The following is a 24117-nucleotide window of genomic DNA, read 5'->3' on the forward strand; positions in this document are numbered from 1 at the left end:
GGTTCCTGATCCCGGCTCAGGTCACGATCTTGCAGTTCATGAAATCGAGCCCCATGTGGGGTTCTGAGCTGATAGCACAGAGCCCGCTTGGAATTCTCTCTCTCCATCTCTGTACCTCTCCCGCTCGTGCTCTCTCTTTCTCACTCTCTTTCTTCCTCCCTCTCTGCCCCTGCCCCACTCATGCGTGTGCACTCTCTCTCTCTCTCTCTCTCTCAAAATAAATAAATAAATATTTTTTTAAAAAGATACTGCTAATAAATTTTGAATGCACATAAATTCCCTGGGTAGACTGCAAATTCCTTGGGAATAGGTAACGAATATTATACTTATTTCATTTCCTCCTGTACCCAGAAAGCATTCGGGTAAACATTCCTATCATGAATGAATAAATAAGAACGGACAAATGAATTAAATATGAATGAATGAATGTCTCCACCAATTCATCACCGCTGAGTTTGTTTGTTAGGTGATTTCCAACTCCAGTCTGGCCAACTTCATGCAGGTTTGCATGACTCCCTCTCTTTGTTTAAAGAGAAGAAACAGAAACTCTCCAGAGTGTATGTCAGCTGGAGATAACCTGCATGGTGAGTGGCTCTTTTCACACCTCTTCTCAGAAGGTAACCACTCACGGACCCGGCGAGTTTGTCCCTCCCACTGAAGGAAAGGGACATTCTATCCCGGGTGATAAACAGTAGCCGGGTAGGGGAACCTGTCCCCTCGGCGATTCGTAAGCGGGGGATTGCAGCCGCCACGGGGTAAGGAAGGGGGCACAGTGAGGGAAGGTGGTGCCCAACTAATGGATCACAAAGGAAGCTTTGATTCCCCTCAGTGTCCAACACATCAACTCCCTGTGCAATGCCATGTTTTCTCTGAGGATAAATGAGTGGCCCAGAGCAACAGGAAACAGATCTTTAGGGCTCAGAGAACAGCAAACAGACAAAGCCTCGGAAAGGTGCCTTCCCCGAGAACCAACCTGCGCTTGGTTCTCAGACCCTGCCTGCTGGCTCTACCCTCAGTGCACATCTGCACAGCCCTGCCCGGAGCCCCAAGATGCTCGTAATAAAGCATGAGCAGTCATAACTCAGGGTTCACCTTGGCCAAAAGTAAATAAGTAGAAGGAATCTTCCATCAGAAAATAAATGGCCCTTCTCCAAGCTGAGAGCTGGATTACCCTCCTGAAGGACAACAGAGTGTCTTCAGCAGCTGGCCTCAGGCCTCAGGCTATAAAGTCTGGCTGGACTTCATTAGGGACCCCGCGGGGCCCCCACTGCTAAGCCTGCCCATGTAGGCTTGAGGGCTGTTAGAATCTCTCCCTGCTATTCGTGCCTGCTGAGAAGGCACCTTTCAGCCCTGCTCGGCTGCCTGGGGCTGAGTGAAACACGCTCCTGAGCTAGGCCACTTGCCCAGGTACACGGAGAGCGGTTCCACTGGCCACCCTGGGGGTGGGGGGTGGGGGGCGTGGGGGGGACGGCAAAATCCAGCCCGCAGTCCTCTTGAAAAGCTGTGTGCCCTGGCAGTGGCCCAGATTTAACAGAGAAAAAAGCCGATGCTCTAAGGAGAAATCATCTCTTGATTATTCAGAGCAACGCTGGGAGGGAAGGGAAAAGGCAAGGGAAAGCCAGGATCTGTGAGAGCCACAGGTGATTTCCAAACGCCCTTTGGTTAGTCATCTCGACCTCTTTAAGAGTCACCTTTAAACACAGGGACTTTCTGCCCGGATCTCATGGCTTCTACTCACGGAAGGCTCCTCCTCCTGCTGATGACTGAGCCCAGGGACCTACTCAACTAAACACAAACGCAAACACCCCCAAATCAATGCACCACTTCCCTAAGCGGAATCCCCGGGGGTCCGGGGAAGCCTGGGTCCCGCTCAACATACTAGCTGAGCTTTGGCCTTCTTTATGGTCACCTGGCTTTGGAGGCAGTCAGGCCTCTACTGCCTGCTTCTGCGTCCGAACGTCCTCTGGCCAACTGAAGCCGAGGAGATCCCCCGAGGGTCCTGCTCTCCTCTCCTGCCACCAGCCTCTGTCCAGACGGGGGCGAGCCTGGCTCTGCTTCCTGTCACTCCGGCTTCCTGTCACATGCCCCCACCGGGAACCCTACCCACCAGCCTCTGCCGCCTTTACTGATACAAATAAGCCAGTCTTTTAGATGAGCAAGCAATCAAAATGGACAAGAGCAGGAAAGGCTATCAGACGGCCCTGTCCCTCCGCCTTCCTCCACTCCTGCCCAGTCTGCAGCAAGCTGGGCCTCGCTGGCCCAGAGCTGGATTTCCCCGCCTTCCTCTTGCGAGTAACGGCCGTGAGGTGCCCCTCTTGCACGGAGACAGCACGCTGGTCAGACCATGTCACTTAAAAGCAAATAGGTGGGCCATCGGGGGTAACTCTGACGTCTCTTTAGAAAGCAAATGTCAACTCCATGCTTTAAAATGGTGTTCACAAGGAACACGGCATCCCAAAACGTCGGGGAGAGCGGATTCTGGCTCGGCCACTGCGGATGTAACACCTAGCTGAACATCTGGCTGATTCCACCACATTTTCGATTCTCGAAGAAATAAAGTCCTTCTTCCTCTTTGTAATTTTGCTGTTGAATCAGGGGGTTACCAATGAGGAGATGACAGGGCACGGTCCCAGGATGAATTTAGTCATGGTGTTCCCATCCCTATCCCTGCCCTGAACACCCCGGACTACACTGTGTAACAAAGGAACAGAGGCAATTAAAATAATTGCTGTCCATTCCCACCATGTCTAGGCTTCCAGAGGATTCTGATCTGGGCAGGATTCAAAGCACCATGGCCCCAAGTCAAGAGACAGCCATTAGCAGGGCTTAAAACCTCCCCTACAGCTGGGCCCTGCGTAAATGACAATATGGAAAAATGACGACGCCACTGGTGATCAAGATTCCGTAAACTGGAAAATGTATTTTGGGAGCTGAAGGCTGTCCCCCCAGTCCATGTACAAAGAAACCAAGTAACGAGATCCGTCCCGCACAAAGAAGTCATTTATGCAGAATTCATCTCTGAGCCCATTCCCGTTCGCACCACCGTTAGACTTGGCCGCAACGGGTGGCCAGAGTCTGGCGCTTTCACCGTAGACGCACAGTCGCCTCAGATGCCTCCCGCGGGTGGCTGACCTCCCAGACAGGGCGGGCTCCTTACCGTCCAGCTCCTCCACGGAGATATTAGCAAGCTGCTCGCTGTCGCTGCCCGCGGACAGGGATCGGTTGAGGTAATTCCCCTTGTACAACAAGCCAGCGGTCACATGGTGGAAAGGCATCTTCTCCCTGTTCACAGAGAAGCGGGAGTGGGGAGAGAAAGAGGTCACCGTCCGTTCCTCCTTTCCTTCCCGAAAGGACCACCTTGGGTTTCAGATGGCCGGTTGTCACTTTTAAAAGAACCATCACATTTCTAGAGGGCAAGTCAGAACATCCCAGGGTCCCCGTGGCCTGAACAAGTCCCCAGGGACCCCGAGTTCTAGCGCTTTCTTTGCTTTGCATGCTACTTCACTGTCCCGATTTACTCGTGAGTTGGAACCGTGCGGTCCTGGCACGCCGTGGGACATCATGTCATCATCACATCCTCGTCCTCTCCAGGCAAAGAAGAAGCCTCCCTGCTCCTTCACTTGGCCCGAGAAACTTTTTTGGTGCTCCTTAAGGAACGCACATCCCAGAAATGCTGGGCTCCCCGGGGACTGGGCGTCTCAGCTGTGACCGTGTGGAGATCCAGGGGTTTGACTTCTCCCAGGTAAAGCAGATGAGCCACTCACACAGCACCCGAATCGGGTGGGAAACGGCAGGCCCTAAGTAAATACAGACAACCTTCCGCACCTGGGAGAAGCGGCCCCCGTGCCAGGCTTGGGTGCAGACACCTGCTGGTCAAAGCCGCTCATGAGCGCAGCCCTCTGGGACGCCGCTCACGCCACCCGCCCTGCCAGAAAGGCGCGTGGCACTCAGTGTCCCAGAACAAAGCTGCTTCCAGAATCTTACAGGGAATTACTGCGTCCCTTAGACCAGCAAAGCTCCTCTGCCCAGAAGACGGCCCTGGGGCTTAAGAGGTCCCACCAGTGTGACACAGGCTAGGGGAAGAGGGAGGAAAGAGGCAGCGTAGGGAGACAGAGCAAGTGCAAAAGAGAAAGACAAGGCAGCTAGAAAGGTGGGCTTCTCCACAGCACAGAGAACACGACTCTCTGTCACGGCGAGGGAGCCGCTGAGCGTGTTGGGACACATGTTGTGCTCCCCTATCTGGAAAGGGGGCTAAGAGGACGGATCCCCCTTTGAGTGGAATTAGGGAACAGGTAGGAAGTACGGGGAGTCCATTACAGGCTGTGAGTAAAGAACACCTCTTAACAGAGCTCCGGGAAGGTGAACTGGGCAGCACTGGAAGGGGTGATCTCCCCACCCCTGGGGGCATTCAAGCAGAGGTGAGGGCCTCTCTGCCAGGGTTCTGTGGGAGAGAGATAACTCCTGAGCTCTCTCCCCACACATCCCTCACTCTCCAGAGAAGCCACTTGGGAAGTCTTATTTCTTACTACGGTTTGCACCTGTACGATAAGACGGAGCAGCCCCAAGGGCCCTCCAGGCACTGATGAGGTACAAGCTATAACTTACAGGAAGACCCCCCCCCCCCGCCCGTCTCTGAGGATGACCGCTCAGGACATCCAGCCTTGCTGCCCCTCAAACCCACACTCGTGACAAGAACTGTCCTAACCGTGGGAGGTTGGAGCCGGCAGGCACCAGGGACACCCGGTGACAAGTGACAAGTCCTGCAGGACCCACACCCCACCCTCTCTCCAGTCCAGAGTACACACCGGCAGGTCCCTGTTTGGGCTGAGAGCCGCTGACTTACAAACTAACCAACGAGACACCTAAAGGCTACGGGGCTTGACCCGGAACACAGAGCCGGTTAGCAGAAGAATCAGTTCTAGAACACAGGCCTTCTTAGTGCTATTTCCACTAAGCGCGTCAGCTAAGCACCAGACATTTCCACCGGATGTCAAACTCTCATTTCAAACTCAAGATGTCTAAAAACGAATTAATTATCTTCCTGAAAAATAGGCCACACTTCCTGATTTCTCGATTTCTCTCAAAGGTACTTTTCACTCATCGTAACAGACGGGACATCTCTCACAAATGTTCTGGGTCCCCAAAAAGTAAAACAGACACACGGCTGAGGCAAGAGCCAGCCATCAGGCTCCAAAACCACACTCACCCCTCCCCGGCTAACAAAACCTACATCCGCCAGCCAATCACGAACGGCAGGATGCTAGTTACAAAGCACGTCTACACTGGCCAATTACAAGGGGAACATTCTCAGCTAATTAGAAGTCAGACTTATACCTCGCAGCTGAATCTATCCTCACACATAAAAAACAAGAATCTTTTGGGGCGCCTGGGTGGCTCAGTGGGTTGAGCGTCCCACTTTGGCTCAGGTCATCATCATCTCGCAGCTTGTGGGTTTGAGCCCCACGTCGGGCTCTGTGCTGACAGCTCAGAGCCTGGAACCTGCTTCGGATTCTGTGTCTCCCTCTCTTTCTGCCCCTCGCCTCCAACTCTCTCTCAAAAATAAACATTAAAAGAAGTTCAATACAAGAAGCTTTCTCTTGGACAAACACTTCAATTACCATCTCCTCTTTTCACCGAGCGAAGATTTTCAGACCAAACACAGTGAAAAGTGAGAATCAGGTGTCTGAAGTAGGAGCATCCGCCCTTTTGCCAGGGCCGATCCTAATTTGGGGACAGGGCCATGGGCTGTGCTTAGTTCCCAACACTGGCTTCAGCTTCCCTCCCGCCACTGGCCGCAGGACCCAGTCGGCTTTATCAGCGGTTATCTTAATTTCTAAGTCGTACAAACATGGGAAGACACTAATTTCACCACCCGGGGAGAGTCTCCCCACCCCCCACCGGCCGCTGAGCCCAGCACATGCGCAGAAAACATCCCCTTCCCCTTTCACCGCCCATCATTCTAGGTCGTCCGCGTTTTATAAACATCTGCCCATTATGAGCCTGTCTGAGGCTCTGGGGGCACCACACAAATGCCTCCAGCCACAGTGACAAGGTTATACTCGGTCGGATGTAACCCAAGCCCCTCCCCAGGTTCAGTCACAGAATATATGTGGAGCACTTTGCAGAGAAAACTGGCCACCAGTGAGTCCCATTTGACAGACCAACATGATTTGCTTCTGGAAAAAGCAGCTTGCAAAAGTAGGCTCAATCAGGGCGCCCAGCCTGCGCCCCCAACCGCTCCACGTAGCGTGGGGAAAGGAAACATGTAAGTGGACCCTGCGCGTGGACAAATGGAGTCGTGTTCAAGAAAGGGAGGAATAAATACAATCCCAAGGAAGCTAAAAACAGCCACCGCAATTAAAGACTAAATTTCACTCCATGCCACCTGGGGAAACCCAAGCTTTCAGCTGGTCTCTTTGGCCAAGGAAGGGAAATACACACAAGTTCATCAGCAGAGACAAACACGATCCTGCACCGGAACTTGAAGATGGATCCTTCTTTCCAAGAAATATTTTTTCAGTGGCAATTTTATTCATCGAGAGATATTAATTTGACGGTATGTCATATGGACAATTTTTTTTTTTTTTTTTTTTTTTTTGTATTTTCTGTAAGGCAGTGCAGTTTCATGGTAAGGAGTCAGAACTTTCTGGTCAAATCCAGGGTTGGGACTGAAATTCTAGCTCTTACCCTTATGGGCCACGGAGGTAAGTTGCTAACCTCTGTCAGCAGCACTCTCCTCCTATGCAAAAATGGGGTTTTGATATACACCGAACAGTATTTTTGTAAATGTGAAAAAAGATAAATTCCAGAAAGCACTGGGTTTAATACTAGACATACTCCCAACAATACCAGTGATTATCTGCTGAAGACTGTATGAAGCAGGACGCAGGGCAAAGAGACCACGGATTCAGTAGGTTGAAAATAAAACACGCTGGGTTATTAACAGGGGATCAGTAAGGACCCGGCAGAGGGCGAGCTTCAGAGAGAAGTTGAATGGCAATGTGCACCCGGGTGCTGAGGGATCTGGTGTGTGAACAGCAGAGCACGGGGCGGGGGCGGGGGGGGGTCCCAATGCCACGTGCTCTCAGCAAGCAGCCAACTGTATCAGGAGCGAGGAGCTATTCGAATGGAAAGCACCAGAACTGAAGATGAGTCTGCTTCCTGGGCACCGGGGAGGCTGGCTTCATTGTCACCTCAAGGGCAAGGTATCAGGAGGCTAAAAAGGGGGTGGGTATAGGGGGGAGGGTGAAACAGATGAAAGGGAGCAAAGGCACACTTATCTTGATGAGCACTGAGTAATGTGTAGAATTGTTGAATCACTATGTTGCAAACCTGAAACTAACATAACACTATGTGTTCACGATACTAGAAATAAGATTAAAAATAAGGAAGGAAGAAAGGAAGGAAGGAAGGAAGGAAGGAGGGGAGAGAGAGAGAGAAAAAGAGAGGAAGGAAGGGAGGGAGAGAGGAAGGAAAGGTAGAAGGAAGGGCGGGAGGGAGGAAGGAAGGAGGGAGAGAGAGAGAGAGAAAGACAGGAATGAAGAGAGGAAGGAAGGGCGGGAGGGAGGAAGGAAGGAAGGTGGAAGGAAGGGAGGGAGGGATGGAGGGAGAAAGGAAGGAAGGTAGGAAGGAGGGAGAGAGAAAGAGGAATGAAGAGGGGTTGAAGGAAGGGAGGGAGGAAGGGAGGAAGGAAGGAGAGAGAGAAAGAGAAAGAGGGGGTGGAAGGAAGGAAGGAAGGTAGGAAGGAAGGAGGGAGAGAGAGAGAGAAAGAGAGGAATGAAGAGAGGGTGGAAGGAAGGGAGGAGGGAGGAAGGGAGGTGGACGGAAGGAGGGAGAGAGGGAGAGAGGAAGGAAGGAGCGGCTCCTGTTTTTAGGGGCAAGGAACTGGCATGTTTCCTGGCAGAGTAATAAGCAGAAGAGACCCACTCACATCGACTTGAGATGATGCCCGTCGAGGATGGTTAATTTCATGTGCCAACTTGACTGAACATTATTCTGGGTGTGTCTGTAAGAGTGTTTCTGAATGAAATGAACGTTTCAGTCAGTAGGCTCGGCGGGGGGGTGGGAATTGCCCTCCCCAAGGTGGGGGGGGGGGGCACATCCAACCTGCCGGAGGCCTGAAGAGAACAAAAAAGCAGAGGAAGGGAGAATGCGTTCTCTCTGCCTAACTGCTAAGCTGGGACACCATCTTCTCCCCCCTTCAGACTCCGACCCAGACTGGCGTTGACACCATTGGCTCTCCTGGGTCCCCAGCTTGCCAACCGCCTTTCGTGGAGCCTCTCGGCCTCCATCACCGGGTGCGCCAATTCCTTGTAATAAATCTCGCTAGGCATCCCTACTGGTTACGTTTCTCTGGAGAACCCAGACTGATACACCTTCCAAGTTTCTGTCTACCGTCCCAAAGACTCAGGCACGCTGCTGTGGGCTGATGTTATTACTCGGGACAAATTCTGCACCAAAATGTAATTCTGCAGGGCTCCTCAAAGTGTGGCCTGTGGACCACTGCCAGTTGAACACGGCTTACTGCTGGTCCGCACCGAGATAAGGACAGGAATTGAAAGACAGCATAGAAATTTTTACAGCAATTTATAGCATTGTCCCCACATCTGAGGAGGGGACCAGGTGACTTCATGTTCGAACTAATCCTTCCCCACGAATAGTTTGAGAAGCACTGCTCTTTATTTAGGTCGTATAGGTTCTGGTAATGGACCTCAGACATGGGGGGGGGGGGGAGGGAAGAAATCTAGAGAAAGGCATTTTACCTTGTCTCTGAAACTTTTTCAAAGGATTTAAGAATTATTAAAGTCTTCGACGGACTCTGGAAAGGAGGGACAAGACCTCAGCTGGAGCTTGCGCTCTCTGCGGGTGCCTGGGGTGAGCACGGAATCGACTGCGGACTTCCCAGAGCGGCCTGTGCAGCCAGGAGACATGCCCTTGCAGATCTTGAAGAGGCAACACGATTGTTTTAGAAGCGCTTAGTCAAATGCCCAACATACAAGGGGCATACAAGGGGCTACCCAAACTCTCTCCTATTTCAGGGGCTCGGGAATGGCCAACCGTGACCTCAGGCTATCTCCCTTCCGGACTACGTGGGAATTGCTTTTTAAAAGCAAGCTGGGTCGGGGCGCCTGGGTGGCTCAGTCGGTTAAGCGTCCGACTTCAGCTCAGGTGATGACCTCACAGTCTGTGAGTTCGAGCCCCGCGTCGGGCTCCGGGCTGACAGCTCGGAGCCTGGAGCCTGCTTCCGATTCCGTGTCTCCCTCTCTCTCTGCCCCTCCCCTGCTCACACTCTGTCTCTCTCTCTCTCAAAAATAAATAAACATTAAAAAAAAAATTTTTTTTAAGCAACCTGGGTCAAATCCCCGCTGTCCTCGGCACCACTGGGAAGCAGCAACCCCCTTACCTCCAGCTACTCAAGGATCACACCTCCCGGTAGGCCACGTGGCTAGAAATGGGAGGGTTGGGGGCACAGGCCCTGCACGTGGAGATGTGAAATTCGCTGCGGGCACAGGTGTCCGTGAGAAGGACCCTAGGAGCAAAGAGCTAGGTGGATTATGGCTTTTCATGTCTTGCTTTTGATTTAGGAAGAAATGCAGGAGATCAGAAACACCCCAGAAATGTACGTCTTCTCCTCACAGCCCAGGAGTTCAGTAACGGGGAGACGAGAAGATCCGATCTTCCTCCAGCAAAGATGCGCCACATGAATGCCAGCCAGACACCGGGCATTTGACTAAGCACTTAGAAAACAATTGTGTTCCCTTGTGAAGATCTGCAGGGGCATGCCAATTGGCAAACAGAGTTGGGATCGAGCCCAAATCCGACAGGAATGAGTAAGCAGAAAACACCAACGTGGGGGTCTGCATAAGAAAAGTCTGCATCATTACAGGAGGAAGCACTTTTAAGAAGATGTAAAGCAAAGAACATACTGTCGACGGTGATAGGATCCAAGAAAGAGGACAATTTTACGGTTTCTGGTTACGTCCTCACAAACAAGAAAGAGAGCAGGGTGCCTATGAAATGAGAATGCAAATTCATAAGAAAACATCCGAGTAGGTGAGGCGATATCAGGTCAAAAAGCAGAAAACAATATACTGAGAGGCAAGCTGGTCTGGGGAAGGGGCAGGCCTTGCAAAGCAAAGAACCCAAAATAGTAGCAGAAGGAAAATCTCCATTAATGGCAATAAAGAGTATTTCAAGCAAATAGAAAATCGAGCAAATGACATCATGCGTGCACGGACCCACCACTCAGATTGAATAGACGCTGATATTTTACCTTACTTGGCAAAGATTTTTTTTTTGACAGTAATAATAAGATTATGTTGATGCCCTGCCCACCTCTCCCATTCCTCCACCTCCTCCCCTCCACCGTGAAATGCATCCTTCCCATCCATGTTTTAAATTCCCCTACATTTGCTAGTAACTGTATAGAATATATTATAGTATTGCTGTGTACATCTTTACATTTACATAAATAATATCACACCACACGTATGCTTTTACAACGTGCCCATTTCACTCTACATTAAATTTTAGGGATTTGTCCAAATCCATGTATATACACCTAATTTATTTTTAACTGCTCCATAGTTTTCCACTGTATAAATATGTTGCAATTTGTTTATTCACTATGTAACTGACGTCAAAGTATGCTCCGGGGAATATCCTCGTGTGTGTCTCTTTGTATATATTTGCCAACATTTCTTCCGCCCAGAGACCTACATAAAATATCACACAGGCTTTACCAAACTGCTCTCCAAAGTGGTTGAGTTAGTTTTCTATTGCGAACGTAACAAATTGCGCTTGAAGTGAGTGACTTAGAACAACAAATATTATCTCACAGGTTCTGTGGTTCAGGAATCAAAAGTTGCCTCGCTGGGTGGTCCTGGCTCAGTAGATCTCATGAGGTGTCTGCAGTCAAGACATTGACCAGGGCAACCACCCTCAGAAGGCGTGACTGGATCTGGAGGGTCCACTTCCAAGATGGCGTACTCATATAGCTATTCACAAAAGGTCTCACTTCCTTGCGGGCACCACCGTAGGGCTGCTCAAGTGTTCTTATGAAATGGCAGCTGGCTTCCCCCAGAGACGGGATCCAGGAGATAGAAGGGAGCTTTTATGACTTGGTCTTAGAAATCACATGCCGTTGCTTTCACTCTATTCAATTCATTAGAAGCAAGTGGCTGCCTAAGTATAGCCCACACTGTGGAGAGAGGGTTCCTTTGAAAGATGGGTGGTTAGTCTAAGAGCGTGTTTATTTGCCCCACAGCCTTGCCAACATTTGGTATTAGCAGACTGTTACATTTTTCTTAACTGAATGTCCCTGATTGCTAGTTTAGGCATCTTCTTCTACGACTTTTGGCCATTCTGGGTTCCTCTTCTGTCAATTAGCTTCTCATATTTATGTATTGGGTTGTTTCTCATTTTTGGATTGCCTTGTTCTTCCGTGTTATTGTTGTCCGATGTTTCAGGTCAACCTTCCTTTCGAGCCCTCCCATTATCCGTCGTCGTTGTTGTTGTTGTTCCGTTTACAACCAGAGCTTTTCTAGACTCTTGCACAAGTTCACCAGTTACTCAACTCATTGTTGCTTCTTGCGAGGCACACTTTCCTCTGAGTTCAATTCCCTTTTATTTATTTATTTATTTATTTATTTATTTATTTATTTCTTTCTTTCTTTTGAGAGAGAGAGCACACAAGAGCATGTGCACGAGCAAGGAAGGGACACAGGGAGAGAGAGACAGTCTTAAGCAGGCCCCACACCCAGTGTGGAGCCCAACATGGGGCTCCATCTCATGATCCTGGGATCATGACTTGAGCTGGACTAAATCTTAACTGTTAAATTATTGTATCTTTCGCATTTCTTAAATTATTTTTTTAATTTTTTTTTAAAGTTTATTCATATATTTTGAGGGGGGCGGGGCAGAGAGAGAAAGAGAGAGAGAGAGAGAGAGAGAGAGAGAGAGAGAGAGAGAGAGAGAATCCCAAGCAGGCTTCATGCTGTCAGTGCAGAGCCCGATGCAGGTCTGGAACCCACAAATCATGAGATCATGACCTGAGCTGAGCCCCAGAGTCAGACGCTTAACCGACTGGGCCACCCAGGTGCCCCGAATTCTTCTTTTTAGTTTTCATTATTTTTATCTGTGTATCTCAGAAGCAATTTCCTCAAAATTAAATTCCCCAATTTCTTGTTTTCAATTGTAACTTAACCCGTGGCTTAACCTGTCCACTGACTTTTGCATCGAAAAGACCATCTTTTCCATTCCTGGCCATTTAACTTGGTTTCTCTTACCAATCCTCCTCTCATTGTGCACTGGGTCTGAATCTTTGGTTACAATTTCTAGTCGTTTACGTTTTAGGCTCCTACTTGCTCACATTTTCTTTCAGAATGTCCGTTGTCTCAATTTCTTAAGGCACTAATCCTCCTCTTTGTGCTTCCTGGACGTTGCCTGGCGGTGAACTGTGGCGGGCGTGGACTACCGCTTTCCGTGGCAGGAACTCCTGTGGCATCCTCAGCGGGCGCAGCTCTTGCCTTGGGAGCCCCATGCGCTGGGAAAGCCGAGTCCGTGGCACAGGTGCCACGGGGCACAGGGCCTCCCGAGCTCAGGACCAGTTTGTACCTTCATCCTTGGCTTGGAATGCCTGCACCCACGCGCATTCCAATTTGGACTGCGCTTCCCTGAACGCCAGGTTTGAGGTCTGATTTACCACTGGAGCCTTTAGAGCCTTCGTCTGGGCAGAAATCAACATCTCTGCCACTTTGCCGAGCAGTGGGCAGACTGAGTCTCGTCTCCACTTAAAGGAGGGACAGCCAGACCGTGGTCTCAGTTCCCGCCCCTGCCTGTTGTGGCTCCAAGACCACACTTTTTACCCCAGCATGGACCTAAAACTTGAACTTCCAGAGCCTTTTTGGGTTTTCCTGCTCTGCAGCAACATCTAGTCCTCTGCTCTTCTCTGGGCTCTGAGTTTCCGTCTCTTTCTCTTCCGTTACGTTGTTTTACCAGGCAAAGTACAGTCAGGAAAACAGAGCCCTGTCAGGTAGTTCAACAAAAGGATTTAAAAACATGGGCTGGGGCGCCTGGGTTCAGTCGTTAAACATCCGGCTCTTGATTTCGGCTCAGGTCACGATCTTGTGGTTCGGTTCGTGAGATGGAGCCCTACGTCGGGCTCTGCACTGAGAGCACAGAGCCTGCCTGGGATTCTCTCTCCGCCCGTCCCCTGCTCACGTGCTCGCTCTCTTTCTCTCTAAATACATAAATAAACTTAAAAAAATAAACATAATAAAAGTCAATATTTGAATAGCTGCAATGACATTTTGTCCAGCTTTCTTGAGATATACCCGACCTATCACACTGTGTAAGCTTAAGGTGTACGATGAGTCAATTCGATGCACTTAAATATTGCAAAACAATTATCACCCTAGTGTTAGCTAACACCTCCATTGTGTCACATAATTACCATGTCTTTTTTGTGTTGAGAACAGTTCAGATCTACTCTCTCAGCAGCTTTCGAGTACCCAGTGCAATATGATTCACTGTAATCACCACGTTGGATATTCGATCCCTTGAACTTATTCATTAAAATTGAATTTGTTAATAGACGCTCTCCGATACTTCCTAGATTCAAGTTATTAAGTTAAAATTACAGGTTTATCTTCAAAAACCAAAAGTGGAAATAACTCGAGGTATACAGCAAAGTAACATTCAAATAAAATGTTAGGTATTTGCTTTCATTATCCTAAGGAGAAAAAACAAACACGACGTAAGTCTTAAATGCTGACTTCTTAGAAAACTAACAACAAAATAAATTAAGGAAACAGGAATAATGAAAGAGATGAATTAGGAAACAGATAAAAGAGCTGGCTATTGAAACAGAAGCAATAAACTAGACGAAACTCTGACAAGTCTATTAAAACAAATAGAGAAAGCACACATAGAAAACATTCTGAAATATGAGAAGTCTATGTGCAACTAACTCTAGACTAATAAATTTAAAACCCTGCTTAATTAAGTGAATGATTTTTTCTCTCCAAACACAGAAATTAGACTTTTTGGGGAAAGTAATGTGATTTGATATCATTCATGCTTATTGAAGTACTTGCCATAACACTTGGTTAGATGCAGTGATTTAAAGATCTGCTTTTAGGTTGGGTGTATTTCCATACTAGATTTTAACATCTGCCGTAACCAAAAATACACCTCAGAAAGAGACACAGATCCAAACTGAAGAAAAATGTCATTGGCAGTATTTACTAAATCACAATAGTCACTCTGTACTCCCACCCTACAGGCATACCAAGATTTCTGCTGATATTTGGCTGGTAAAGTTTCTTCTTCCCTAATGTCAATGGATGATTTTGCAAACTGAAAGCAATCGCATTTTTGTATTTTTAACAAATGGGTCTAAAAAACACTTGATCTCTTCATTTGGAAGATTTCTTAAGCGGTTGACAAAGTTCTGTTTCCAGATTTTTTAGCTTCGCAGATTTGAGTTTATAGATAGCATGCTCACATCTTTTTTTTTTTTTTTTTGCAACAGAATCACATCATGGTTGAAACATTTCCAAAAACATGATTTTCAAAATGCTCTTTCCATAGCATGAGTTTCCTCTAAAAGAAGTCATTTCCTCAAACCTTTGTTGAAGTGTCATCTTTAAGTGTGTGTGGCCAACAGCATCCGCCATCTCAGAAAAGATCAGCAAATGTGGATCACTCCCCTGTTGGTGGCAGAAAGTGTGTGACCCTCTGTGTTTGACAACTCTTTTAAGAACTTTGCCCTGAACTAAGCCCCACACTTGACTGTGACGCAAAAGCCATCTGTAGTCATTTTCCATCCCATTTTTCAAAGATACAGGCCAGGTTTCATTATTCATGAGAGTGAACACAGATCAACATTTTAAATAGTCTTTTCGCATTTTCCAATGGTTTCAGCCAACTTCTGTCTGATCTGATTGGCTCGTCAGTGTTTTCATTCATAAAGCGCTGATGAAGGTGTCTTTGGGGGAGCACAGGAAATGCCATCTCAGCCGGTGTCTTGAGGTCCACTTGGGCCTGTGTGATATGCATGATCCCAAAGCTGGAGCTTCTTGGCACATATCCTGCCCCTTTTTGGAGTGCTCGTCTAATTAAAATTAATTAGTATAATCTGTGAATCCCCCACACCAGGCACGTGTGTCACAAGTCACTGGAAACAAGGGCATGAGGAAGTCACTGGAAATAAGGTCAGTGCCCCCATGAGCCCACCTGTCCTGAACACATCACCCCCATCACATCGGACCAGCAGGCAGATGAGCAATTGAGGGTCGGTGTCTCTCCACAGTGGACATTAGTGAAACGTAATTTCTTTCTCCTTTTCTTCTCCTCCTACATCCAAAGGGACACCAAACGCATCCCATTTTGAAAATCACTGCAGAGGTACCACCATTAAAATGAGGGAGAAGACAACTTGCCCGTCCCCTCTTCTATTAAGTAACACGATCCTAGAAATTCTACTTAATGCCGTCAGACATGAACGAAATGAGACTGTTTAAAAGGAGAAGACCAAGAAATCAAACGATTGAAACCTGGAGTGAATTATATGTAAATATCTAACCCCTCTTTCATAGTCAAAGGACATTCAAAGTTAAAAGGGAACCACAGAAATCACAAAGGAAGAGGCTGAGAGCCTTGCCGGCATAAAAATATAAACTTTGGAGCATTATAAACGGTATCACTGAAAGTAAGAGGCACACAGGGAACACAAAAAGAACATGAACACACAATTCACAAAACTGGAAAGACAAACAACTAATAAGATATATGGAAGTAATAGTTGATCTCATAAGCCACCAAAGAAATAAAATTTTTTTATGCTGTTTTTTCAGCATGGGACGGTTTTGTTTACATACTTTTTTTGTTTGTTTGTTTCTAGCATCCTGGGGAAAATATAATGGGCAGGGGACTTTGCGGCCACTGAAACAACAGCTTAGAGAAAACAATTTGGCAATTATGTATGAAGAGTCCAAACACTGGTTCTCAGCCTTTGACCCAGTAACTCTATTGTCTGAAGTCTATGCTGAAATGTGGTCAAAAAATTGTGCGCCAGAAAAATTGTACTGCGTTGTATTTAAAATGGAAACATGGGGCGCCTGGGTGGCGCAGTCGGTTAAGCGTCCGACTTCAGCCAGGTCACGATCTCGCGGTCCGTGAGTTCGAGCCCCGCGTCGGGCTCTGGGCTGATGGCTCAGAGCCTGGAGCCTGTTTCCGATTCTGTGTCTCCCTCTCTCTCTGCCCCTCCCCCGTTCATGCTCTGTCTCTCTCTGTCCCAAAAATAAATAAACGTTGAAAAAAAAATTTTTTTTTTAAAAATAATAAAATGGAAACAAATGGGTGCCTGGGTGGCTCACTTAAGTGTCTGACTCTTGATTTCGGCTCAGGTCGTGATCTCACAGTCTATGGGATCGAGCCTCGCATCCGGCTCCATGTGAAACCTGCTTGGGATTCACTCTCCCTCTCTCTCCTCTCTCTGCCCCTCCCCTGATCGTGCTGTCTCTCTCAAAATAAATAAATAAACTTTTTTTTTTTAATTTTGAATGGAAGGACAAAGAAAGTAAAGGAAGAAAAATAAGAAAAAAAATCTTAAAATATAGAAATCAATAAGCAATGCACATTAATCCGAGTAGGCTGCGTATCAGTGATGTTTGCTAAAATTTTAATGACATCGGAAATCTTTATAACATACTGCTAACTCTAAAAACATTTCAAACATAAAAACAGAACAGACTTCTCTCTCCACAAATCCCGCTAAAAGCATGGTATCGAAGAACAAACTGGAATACGTTCATAAAAGCGCAGAATCTGGAAGAAGGGGACCACCATCACTGGTTCAAAACAACGGGCAGAATGATTTTGCTCATCTTGATGGACAAGGTTGAGCAGAGCAAGTCCCGGCCGAAAACATGACAAGGGGAAGGCTGAGGTAGAGAGATGCACTGTGGGACAGCACGAGTTGGCAGGTACTAAGAGCTAGAGCAGGTACCAAGTCCACAGGGTGGAATTGGGGGTGACCGATGAAAGCCCTTTACTTGGAACAGCTGAGCGGGTCTCCCACCCCAAGGAAAAGGTCCTCTTACTGGAGTGAACTTCCTGAGGGTTGGGTGGGTGCCCCAGGATGAGGCCCTCTTCCTCTGGCATTTGCTTGGGGGCGGCCTATTCCCCCTTTCCCGGCCAGAAATGGAATCCATGCCCCACCCCTCTAAAGGTCTGCAGTCATTCCTCACGTTCAGGGGCAGATGCTGGTGTTGATGACACAGGAACCCTGAAGGGACTCGATTTTAGAAAGGCTCCAGCTCTCCCATTTCTCCACGAGGCCCCGTGTACTCACGTTCTGTATGTCACCTTGCCCTTGAGTAAACCAAAGAAGCTATGTTCCCGCCCCAAGGGGGAAGCCAGCAAGTTACTCATTCTCTGAGTTTCATCCTCGGCCCCCACACACCTGATAATATCCAAGAAGAACCAGATCCCCAGCAACAAGACATTAGCCTCGAACAAACCTCAGTCGCCACTGGCATCAATGTCCCTGCCTTTGGGAGTTTATGGAATAATACCTGTTACTCAGCTGACAGTCGCCTTTGATCGGACCCTACCCAGGATTCCTGAAGGAACACATATCCTCGACCCCTTTCCAATATAAAACCCCAACTCCGAGACGGGGAGACTACTTCTCTTTTTCTGAGCCTCCCAAATGCTCCCTCTGCTAATACCCGTGTCATGTGCTCCATTCAGTAGACTCTGCTCTCACTTCCTCCTTGTCTGATTTCTATCCTGGGTGAAGCCAAACGCGCTCTGCGCTGGTCCCGAGGGGCCCCCTCGGGGTCCTGGACCCTTGCCGGCCTGCGTCATGGACAGGAAGCCTGACTTGTACTGGCACTTGCTTTCTTTTTTTTTTAATGTTTATTTATTTTTGAGAGGAAGAGACAGAGTGTGAGCAGTGGGAAGGGGCAGAGAGAGAGAGAGAGAGGGAAACACAGAATCCGAAGCAGGTTCCAGGCTCCAAGCTGTCAGCACAGAGCCCGATGCGGGGCTCGAACCCTCGCACCATGAGATCATGACCTGAGCTGAAGTCAGACGCTCAACCGACTGAGCCGCCCAGGCGCCCCATGTACTGGCACTTTCATTCAGAAAGTTCGGAAATGCCAATGCCAAACCAGGACTGCTGGACCCTTGAAGACACTCAGCATCCCCAAGAGGACAGCAAAGGTGACCCCAGAAATAAGAAGGAGGATTCTGGAAAGAGAAGGCACCTTGGAAGAATTTTAACATAATGCTTCGGGGAGACCTGACAGGCTGCTTAGAAAAGCGAGCGGTGAAATCAAGAGCTCGGGAAAGTTAAAATTCGGATTGGAAAAAAAAAAAATCAGTACAACTAGAAGGGAAATTTATGCACACCACACAATATAGAAAAATAAAAATTTTTCATTAATACCCGGGATTAAGGCAGAAGGGCCACATCTGCCCATAAGCATTTCAGGATGACAGAACAGAGAACTTGAAGGAAAGGAAATAATAGAAGAAAAATATCTGATGATATGAAGCTCTGGAGAAAAGGCCCATCAAGTAGCTCAAGACTCATAAACAGCCCCAAAACCTCACAAGGTTACAGAGCACGGGGATAGAGAAAGGACTCTAAAGCTTCTAGAGCAAAGGACAGACAGCTTCCTGATGAATGATGATCACACCGGCAGTAGACACGTATCAGCGTCCTCGGATACTAGATAACAGAGCAGACTGCTTAAGTCTCATAGGAAAAATTACTTTATACCCAGTCCAAATCCAATCAAGGCAGGCACTTAGAAAGTGTCCAATTCATACACACTTCCTAACAGAGTCACTCAATCAACTGTGTCGGCAAAACGTACAAGGAATCCAAGAAACTGGAGAACGGGATCCAGCCCGTGGATGGAATCTAACCAGAAGGTGCGCTCCCAGAAGGCCACCGCGGGAGCAAATCAGACCAGGGCAGGGACAAGAGGAACCTGCAGGAGCCAACGATGTGCGGCAGCTGGGTCATCTCCGCAGTCACACGGCGATATCGAACGTCACACGCAAGTAGAGAGGGCTGTCCTCTCCCTTCCTCCAAGGTGAGGGCTTTTTCATCTTTCTTCTACAAGTGGCACAAGACTGAGGACACAATAGCTGTTTCTGTGCGGAATATTTATAATAATAATATTCATCATAATATTATAAACACTATGTTCTTTTCGAATCTGAAAGCGATAGACAAATCATGGAAATTTCAATTCCAGATAGAGCACGAGGGTACGTGTTTGACCCCATGATGGTCTAGTGATACAACTGGTCGAAAACAAGGAGAAAGGAACGTGGGGTGCGAAGTCCCTCCTCTCTCCCAGTGGGAGGTCCAAAGGTACTGATTAAAGTTAATAAGGAAAGAGTTAAGTGTATGAGCTAACGCAAGGAAGCTCCTCAATTCAAAGATTTAAAAATAAAAACGTGGCCAGCAGAGACAGGAAGGTAAGGACCGGGGGGGCTGTGGGGCAGTGGGGCCCCCCTTGCCCTTCATTACAGAGGATGGGGAGGTTCTACTTAATATTTATCTAATGTTTATTTTTTTGAGAGAAAGAGACAGAGTGTGAGCAGGGGAGGGGCAGAAAGAGAAGGAGACACAGAACCGGAAGCAGGCTCCAGGCTCTGAGCTGTCAGCACAGAGCGCGACGCGGGGTTCGAACTCCCGAACCGCAAGATCACGACCTGAGCCGAAGTCGGATGTTTAACCAACTGGAACACTCAGGCACCCCAGGGGGAGGTTCTACTTAAAACAGGGAACCAAAAACGCAGGAGCACTTCATCTGGAGTGATTTCACCCACGGAGGGTGCCAACAATGACAAATGGCTAAAAGCAGTTGCCTCTGTCGTGAAGGCTTTGACTGACAGGGACTCTTAACTTTTTATTTGTACCCACTTATATTGTTTTTTATTATCTGATCCCTGTATTACTTTTATGAGGTCAGCCCATAAAATTATATGGGAAGCATAACCACAACTATATAAATATAATTACCTGGTCACATCTATATTCACACGCATAGTCACATGCATTCATAGGGATGCCCACATACGTGTGCTCACAGGTATATTCGCGGAAGAAAGTTATTGGAAGGAGATAGAACAAAATGTAAATACTACTTATTGCTGAGCGATGGATGTAACTGTATTCTTATTTGTCTGAACTTTCCACGCTCGGTACCATGGATCTATTTCATGTTTATAGCTGGGAAGAAACCAACAGGGTTTCAGAAACTGAAGAGCCTGCCTGCAATTTCCTGCACATGAGGGCAGGACCCCAGGGAGCCTGAAGGCAGAAAGAAGGCTGCTTCCAGGCCAGGGCTTAAGAGACCCACAGCCATCACACGTGAGTACACACTGCGTCTGCAACCACAGGCCCCGGAAGACGGAGCCTGGGCGGGCGAGCATTAAGGGTTACTTACACCCAGCAGTGTGGACCAGATGTGCATCTCTTCTACCAAATCTGATTTACAGTGGAACCGCCTCCCCGAGATTTTCCAAGGATCGAGGGCCTGCAGGTAATCAGACGAGCACACCTGCTGGAAGGAATTTTATTTAGATCAGCGTCACAGGAATGCCGAAGCTCGCCTGCCAAAAGAGAGGCTCTTGGCAGATGATTTTGAGTTGTTCTTTCTGAAAGCAATTAGACAAAAAGTTCAGCTGCTTTTTAAGGCTCCTCCTTCGGGCTATTATAACCTTTTTTAATTAATAAGTTGAATGTGAAAGGATTTAATTTTAACAAATTTTTATGGATCCTCATACAAGGTTTTCCTGCTAACTCTTCTGGAAAGTTCTGGCTGCTCAAGCATCCAGACAAAGGTGGGGAGTCTTGCTGGCTGAGTCAGGAACCCTCTCGCAAAGACAGTGGGAAGCGAGAGACTGTGGGGCCCGGGGGAAAGAGCCGCACACCGTGCCCAACCTTGACCGTGCAGAGTTCTCCAGAATTCTTCACCAGCTGTCTTAGTCTGCCCAGGCTGCCATAACAAACTATCATTGACTGGGTGGCTTCAACAACAGAAATTTATTTTCTTACAGTTATAGAGAGTAGAAGTCCAAACTTGAGAAACTTAACAGAAGACCATGGGGGAAGAGAAGGGGAAAAAATACTTTCAAACAAAGAGAGAGGGAGGCAAACCATAAGAGACTCTTAAATACAGACAACAAACTGAGGGTTGATGGGCAGGAGCGTGTAGGGTGGGGGTGGGGGGGAGGGGAAAATGGGTGATGGGCATTGAGGAGGGCACTTGCTGGGATGAGCACCGGGTGTTGTATGTAAGTGATAAATCACGGGAATCTACCCCAAAACCAAGAGCACACCGTATACACTGTATGTTAGCCAACTTGACAATAAATTATATTTAAAAAAGAAGAAAGAAACTAGACATCCAAGATAAGAGTGTCGGCATGGTTAGCCTCTGGTGGGCGCTCTCTTCCTGGTTGGTACAGGGCTGCTTGCTTACTGTGTCCTCACGCGATGGGAAGAGAGAGAGAGCAAGGAAACTCTCTTGCGTCTTTTCTCATAAGGGCACTAATCCCATGATGAAGCCTCCACGCCATGATCTCAACTGAACCTGATTATCTTCCAAAGGCCCCACCTCCAGAGAGCAACACAGTGGGGGTTAGGGCTTCAACGCTTGAATTCTCGAAGGGACCTGATCCAGTCTATAGCACGAGCCAGATTCAGAGCAAATATGGCTGAAGGTGGACAAACTCAAGCCAGGCGTCTAAAAGTCTGTTCCTTTGTGTTACTTGTTTAAACTTGAATTAGCACTATATTGCCTGGAAGAGGCTGTAAGAGATTCCTGGAAAAAGGTACTGCACCCCTGGAGATTTAGCCTCATTTGGGCCAATTTACATAAAATGAAAAGCATGTAAATTAGATTCATTCAATCCATCATTCAGATGGAAAGCAGTTTGAAATTCACCTATTGTTTAGGAGGTGACAGCATAGGAATATTTGGAAATAAGACATAGTGCTGGGGACAAGGACTTCATTATATTTTGAGATTTCTTCTCATTTTTCCATAAACCTGAGGGCACCGAGGGGAAGGCTGCAACCAATCTAGCCACAGGGAAGGTCAGTTCGGCCAGTTGTTGTTTGGTGGGAGGGGCTTAAAGCATCTCTACGCTAGAATCCAGGATGGTGTTATAGCAGAAGTCACAGAACGTGTCCTCCAGAAGTCACAAACTATCAGGATAGGAGTCCCAGAGGTCGGGTAATATCTGGGCCGTGCACCTGAGAATTATGCACAACTCAGGCAGAGAAGAGTGACTCCCAGGAGCAAGCAGCCTTGTTTCGTCCAGGTGGCGTGGCAGAGGGTGACACAGGGCACAGACTTCTTACCTGCAGGCCAGACACGGGTGCCCTGCAGAATGCCACGCCCCAGACAGTCCACAGCCTTGGGAATGTCACAAACAGGACACAAGGTCATCCCAACAGCCAGGCGGAAGACTGCATGCAACGCGGCAGTCACCTCGGGGACATCGGCTGGCAAGGAGAGGGTCCCAGTTGACAGGAGAAACAAAAGGCAGAGACCAAAAATAAGCACACAGGCTGTCCTCCTGGTCAGCATCTAACCTTCACAAAGACACCGTGATGGAGAGGAATCTGCTAAAAGAGGAATCTGCTAAAAGGAATCTGCTACGCGCAAGGGACACAAACAAATTTTAGAAAAATCAACAACAAAAGTCTACAAAGTGCAACCAGACTGTGAGCTCCTTGGACACAAACTTCTCCCAGGATCAAAGCCTCTGTCAGGCACATAAGGAGCACTCAAAAATGTTTGCTGAGGGGCCCCTGGGTGGCTCAGTCAGTTAAGCGTCCAACTCTTGACCTTAGCTCAGGTCTTGATCTCATCAGGGTCGTGAGTTCAAGCCCCACGTTGGGCTCTGCGCTAGGCGTGACGCCTACTTAAAAAAATGTTTGTTGAATGCACACATGAGTGAGTGAAGACGAAAGAACCTGTTTGGTTGAGAACCGCCAAGATAGAGAGGAGATAAGGTCTCCTGGAGCTACCAACCTTCCATGGTGACTCCTGGAGCGAAACACATGTCCAGGGCCTGTGGGAACAGAGAAGTAGAATTTGGGAGCTAGAACTCTCATGGAGCCATAATGATGCTAGAAGTTTCTCTGGGGACCATGTCCATCTGGCATGAAAATACCAAAGAAGATTCTTCAGGATAGGTCATGCATAACAGCAGTGAACATTTGCAGAGGGCTTACTGTGTACGAGGGAATTCTACAAACAATGCGAAGCAATATGTCAGTTGTACCTTGTAAGGCAGGGTTAATAGTATCCCCACTTTACAGACGAGGGAAATGAAGCGCAGGCATAATAAATAACTGGTCCAGACTGCAGAGTTAGTACCCGGTAGAGTGGGAAGTCAAACTCAAGTGGCAGGGCTCCAGAGACAACACATAAGACTCCCTCTGCAGTGACTGTCCCTGGGATGGACAGACAGCAGCAACTAAAGGCATGTATTCATCCCAGAAATATGTACGGATGCTGGCCCTATTCATCCTTCCGGAGCCATCACATGAGGCATGGCCTCTGCCCTTCAAAACATACATACTAGTCTGTCTGTAAACAAATGTCCTGGAGGCCAGTGCGAGGCTCAAAAGGGTCCAAGGAACTTGGGAATGGAAGCTTCTTCTCTGACAAAGCAAAAGGTCCAGGGCAAGGTGCCGTGGGAGTGTAAAAGGCACTGGAGAAAGCAACGGAGGCGGGGAGCATTCTCAGGGAACTCAAGGAACACAAGGGTGGCGCCATGACTGAGGGAAAGGAAGCCACCTTCAAGAGCCCTTGGCTGAGGGCATCAGAGGGAAGCCTGATGGATCAGAAGTGGCAGGCAGGGAAGGACACCAACAGGCAAGACAAACACAAGTGCAAGGTCCCCCCACTGTTTGCTGTCTTCTTTGGTCCCACAGCCAGCCAGGAAAAGCAACACTGGATGGCTTCCCACACTCCATTCGAAGCCAAAGAGGTACAAAAGCCAACCTAATTTAGTCATCTTCCCTCCGCTCTCCCCTGAAATGACCTTACTCACCAGGTCCAGGGAGCT

At 48.1% G+C, this 24117-nt stretch overlaps 1 protein-coding gene across 1 annotated transcript in view; it reads right to left on the reverse strand.

The window, feature by feature from the left end:
• CALN1 (calneuron 1) overlaps positions 1-24117 on the reverse strand; it is a 484125-nt gene that overhangs the window by 382498 nt on the left and 77510 nt on the right. Inside the window, exon 2 of the mRNA XM_047838694.1 lies at positions 3158-3278. Coding sequence (XP_047694650.1) covers positions 3158-3278 — 121 coding nt within the window. The remainder of the gene's footprint in view (positions 1-3157; positions 3279-24117) is intronic.

The sequence above is a fragment of the Prionailurus viverrinus genome, chromosome E3, assembly GCF_022837055.1.
Source record: "Prionailurus viverrinus isolate Anna chromosome E3, UM_Priviv_1.0, whole genome shotgun sequence".
Lineage (NCBI taxonomy): Eukaryota > Metazoa > Chordata > Mammalia > Carnivora > Felidae > Prionailurus > Prionailurus viverrinus.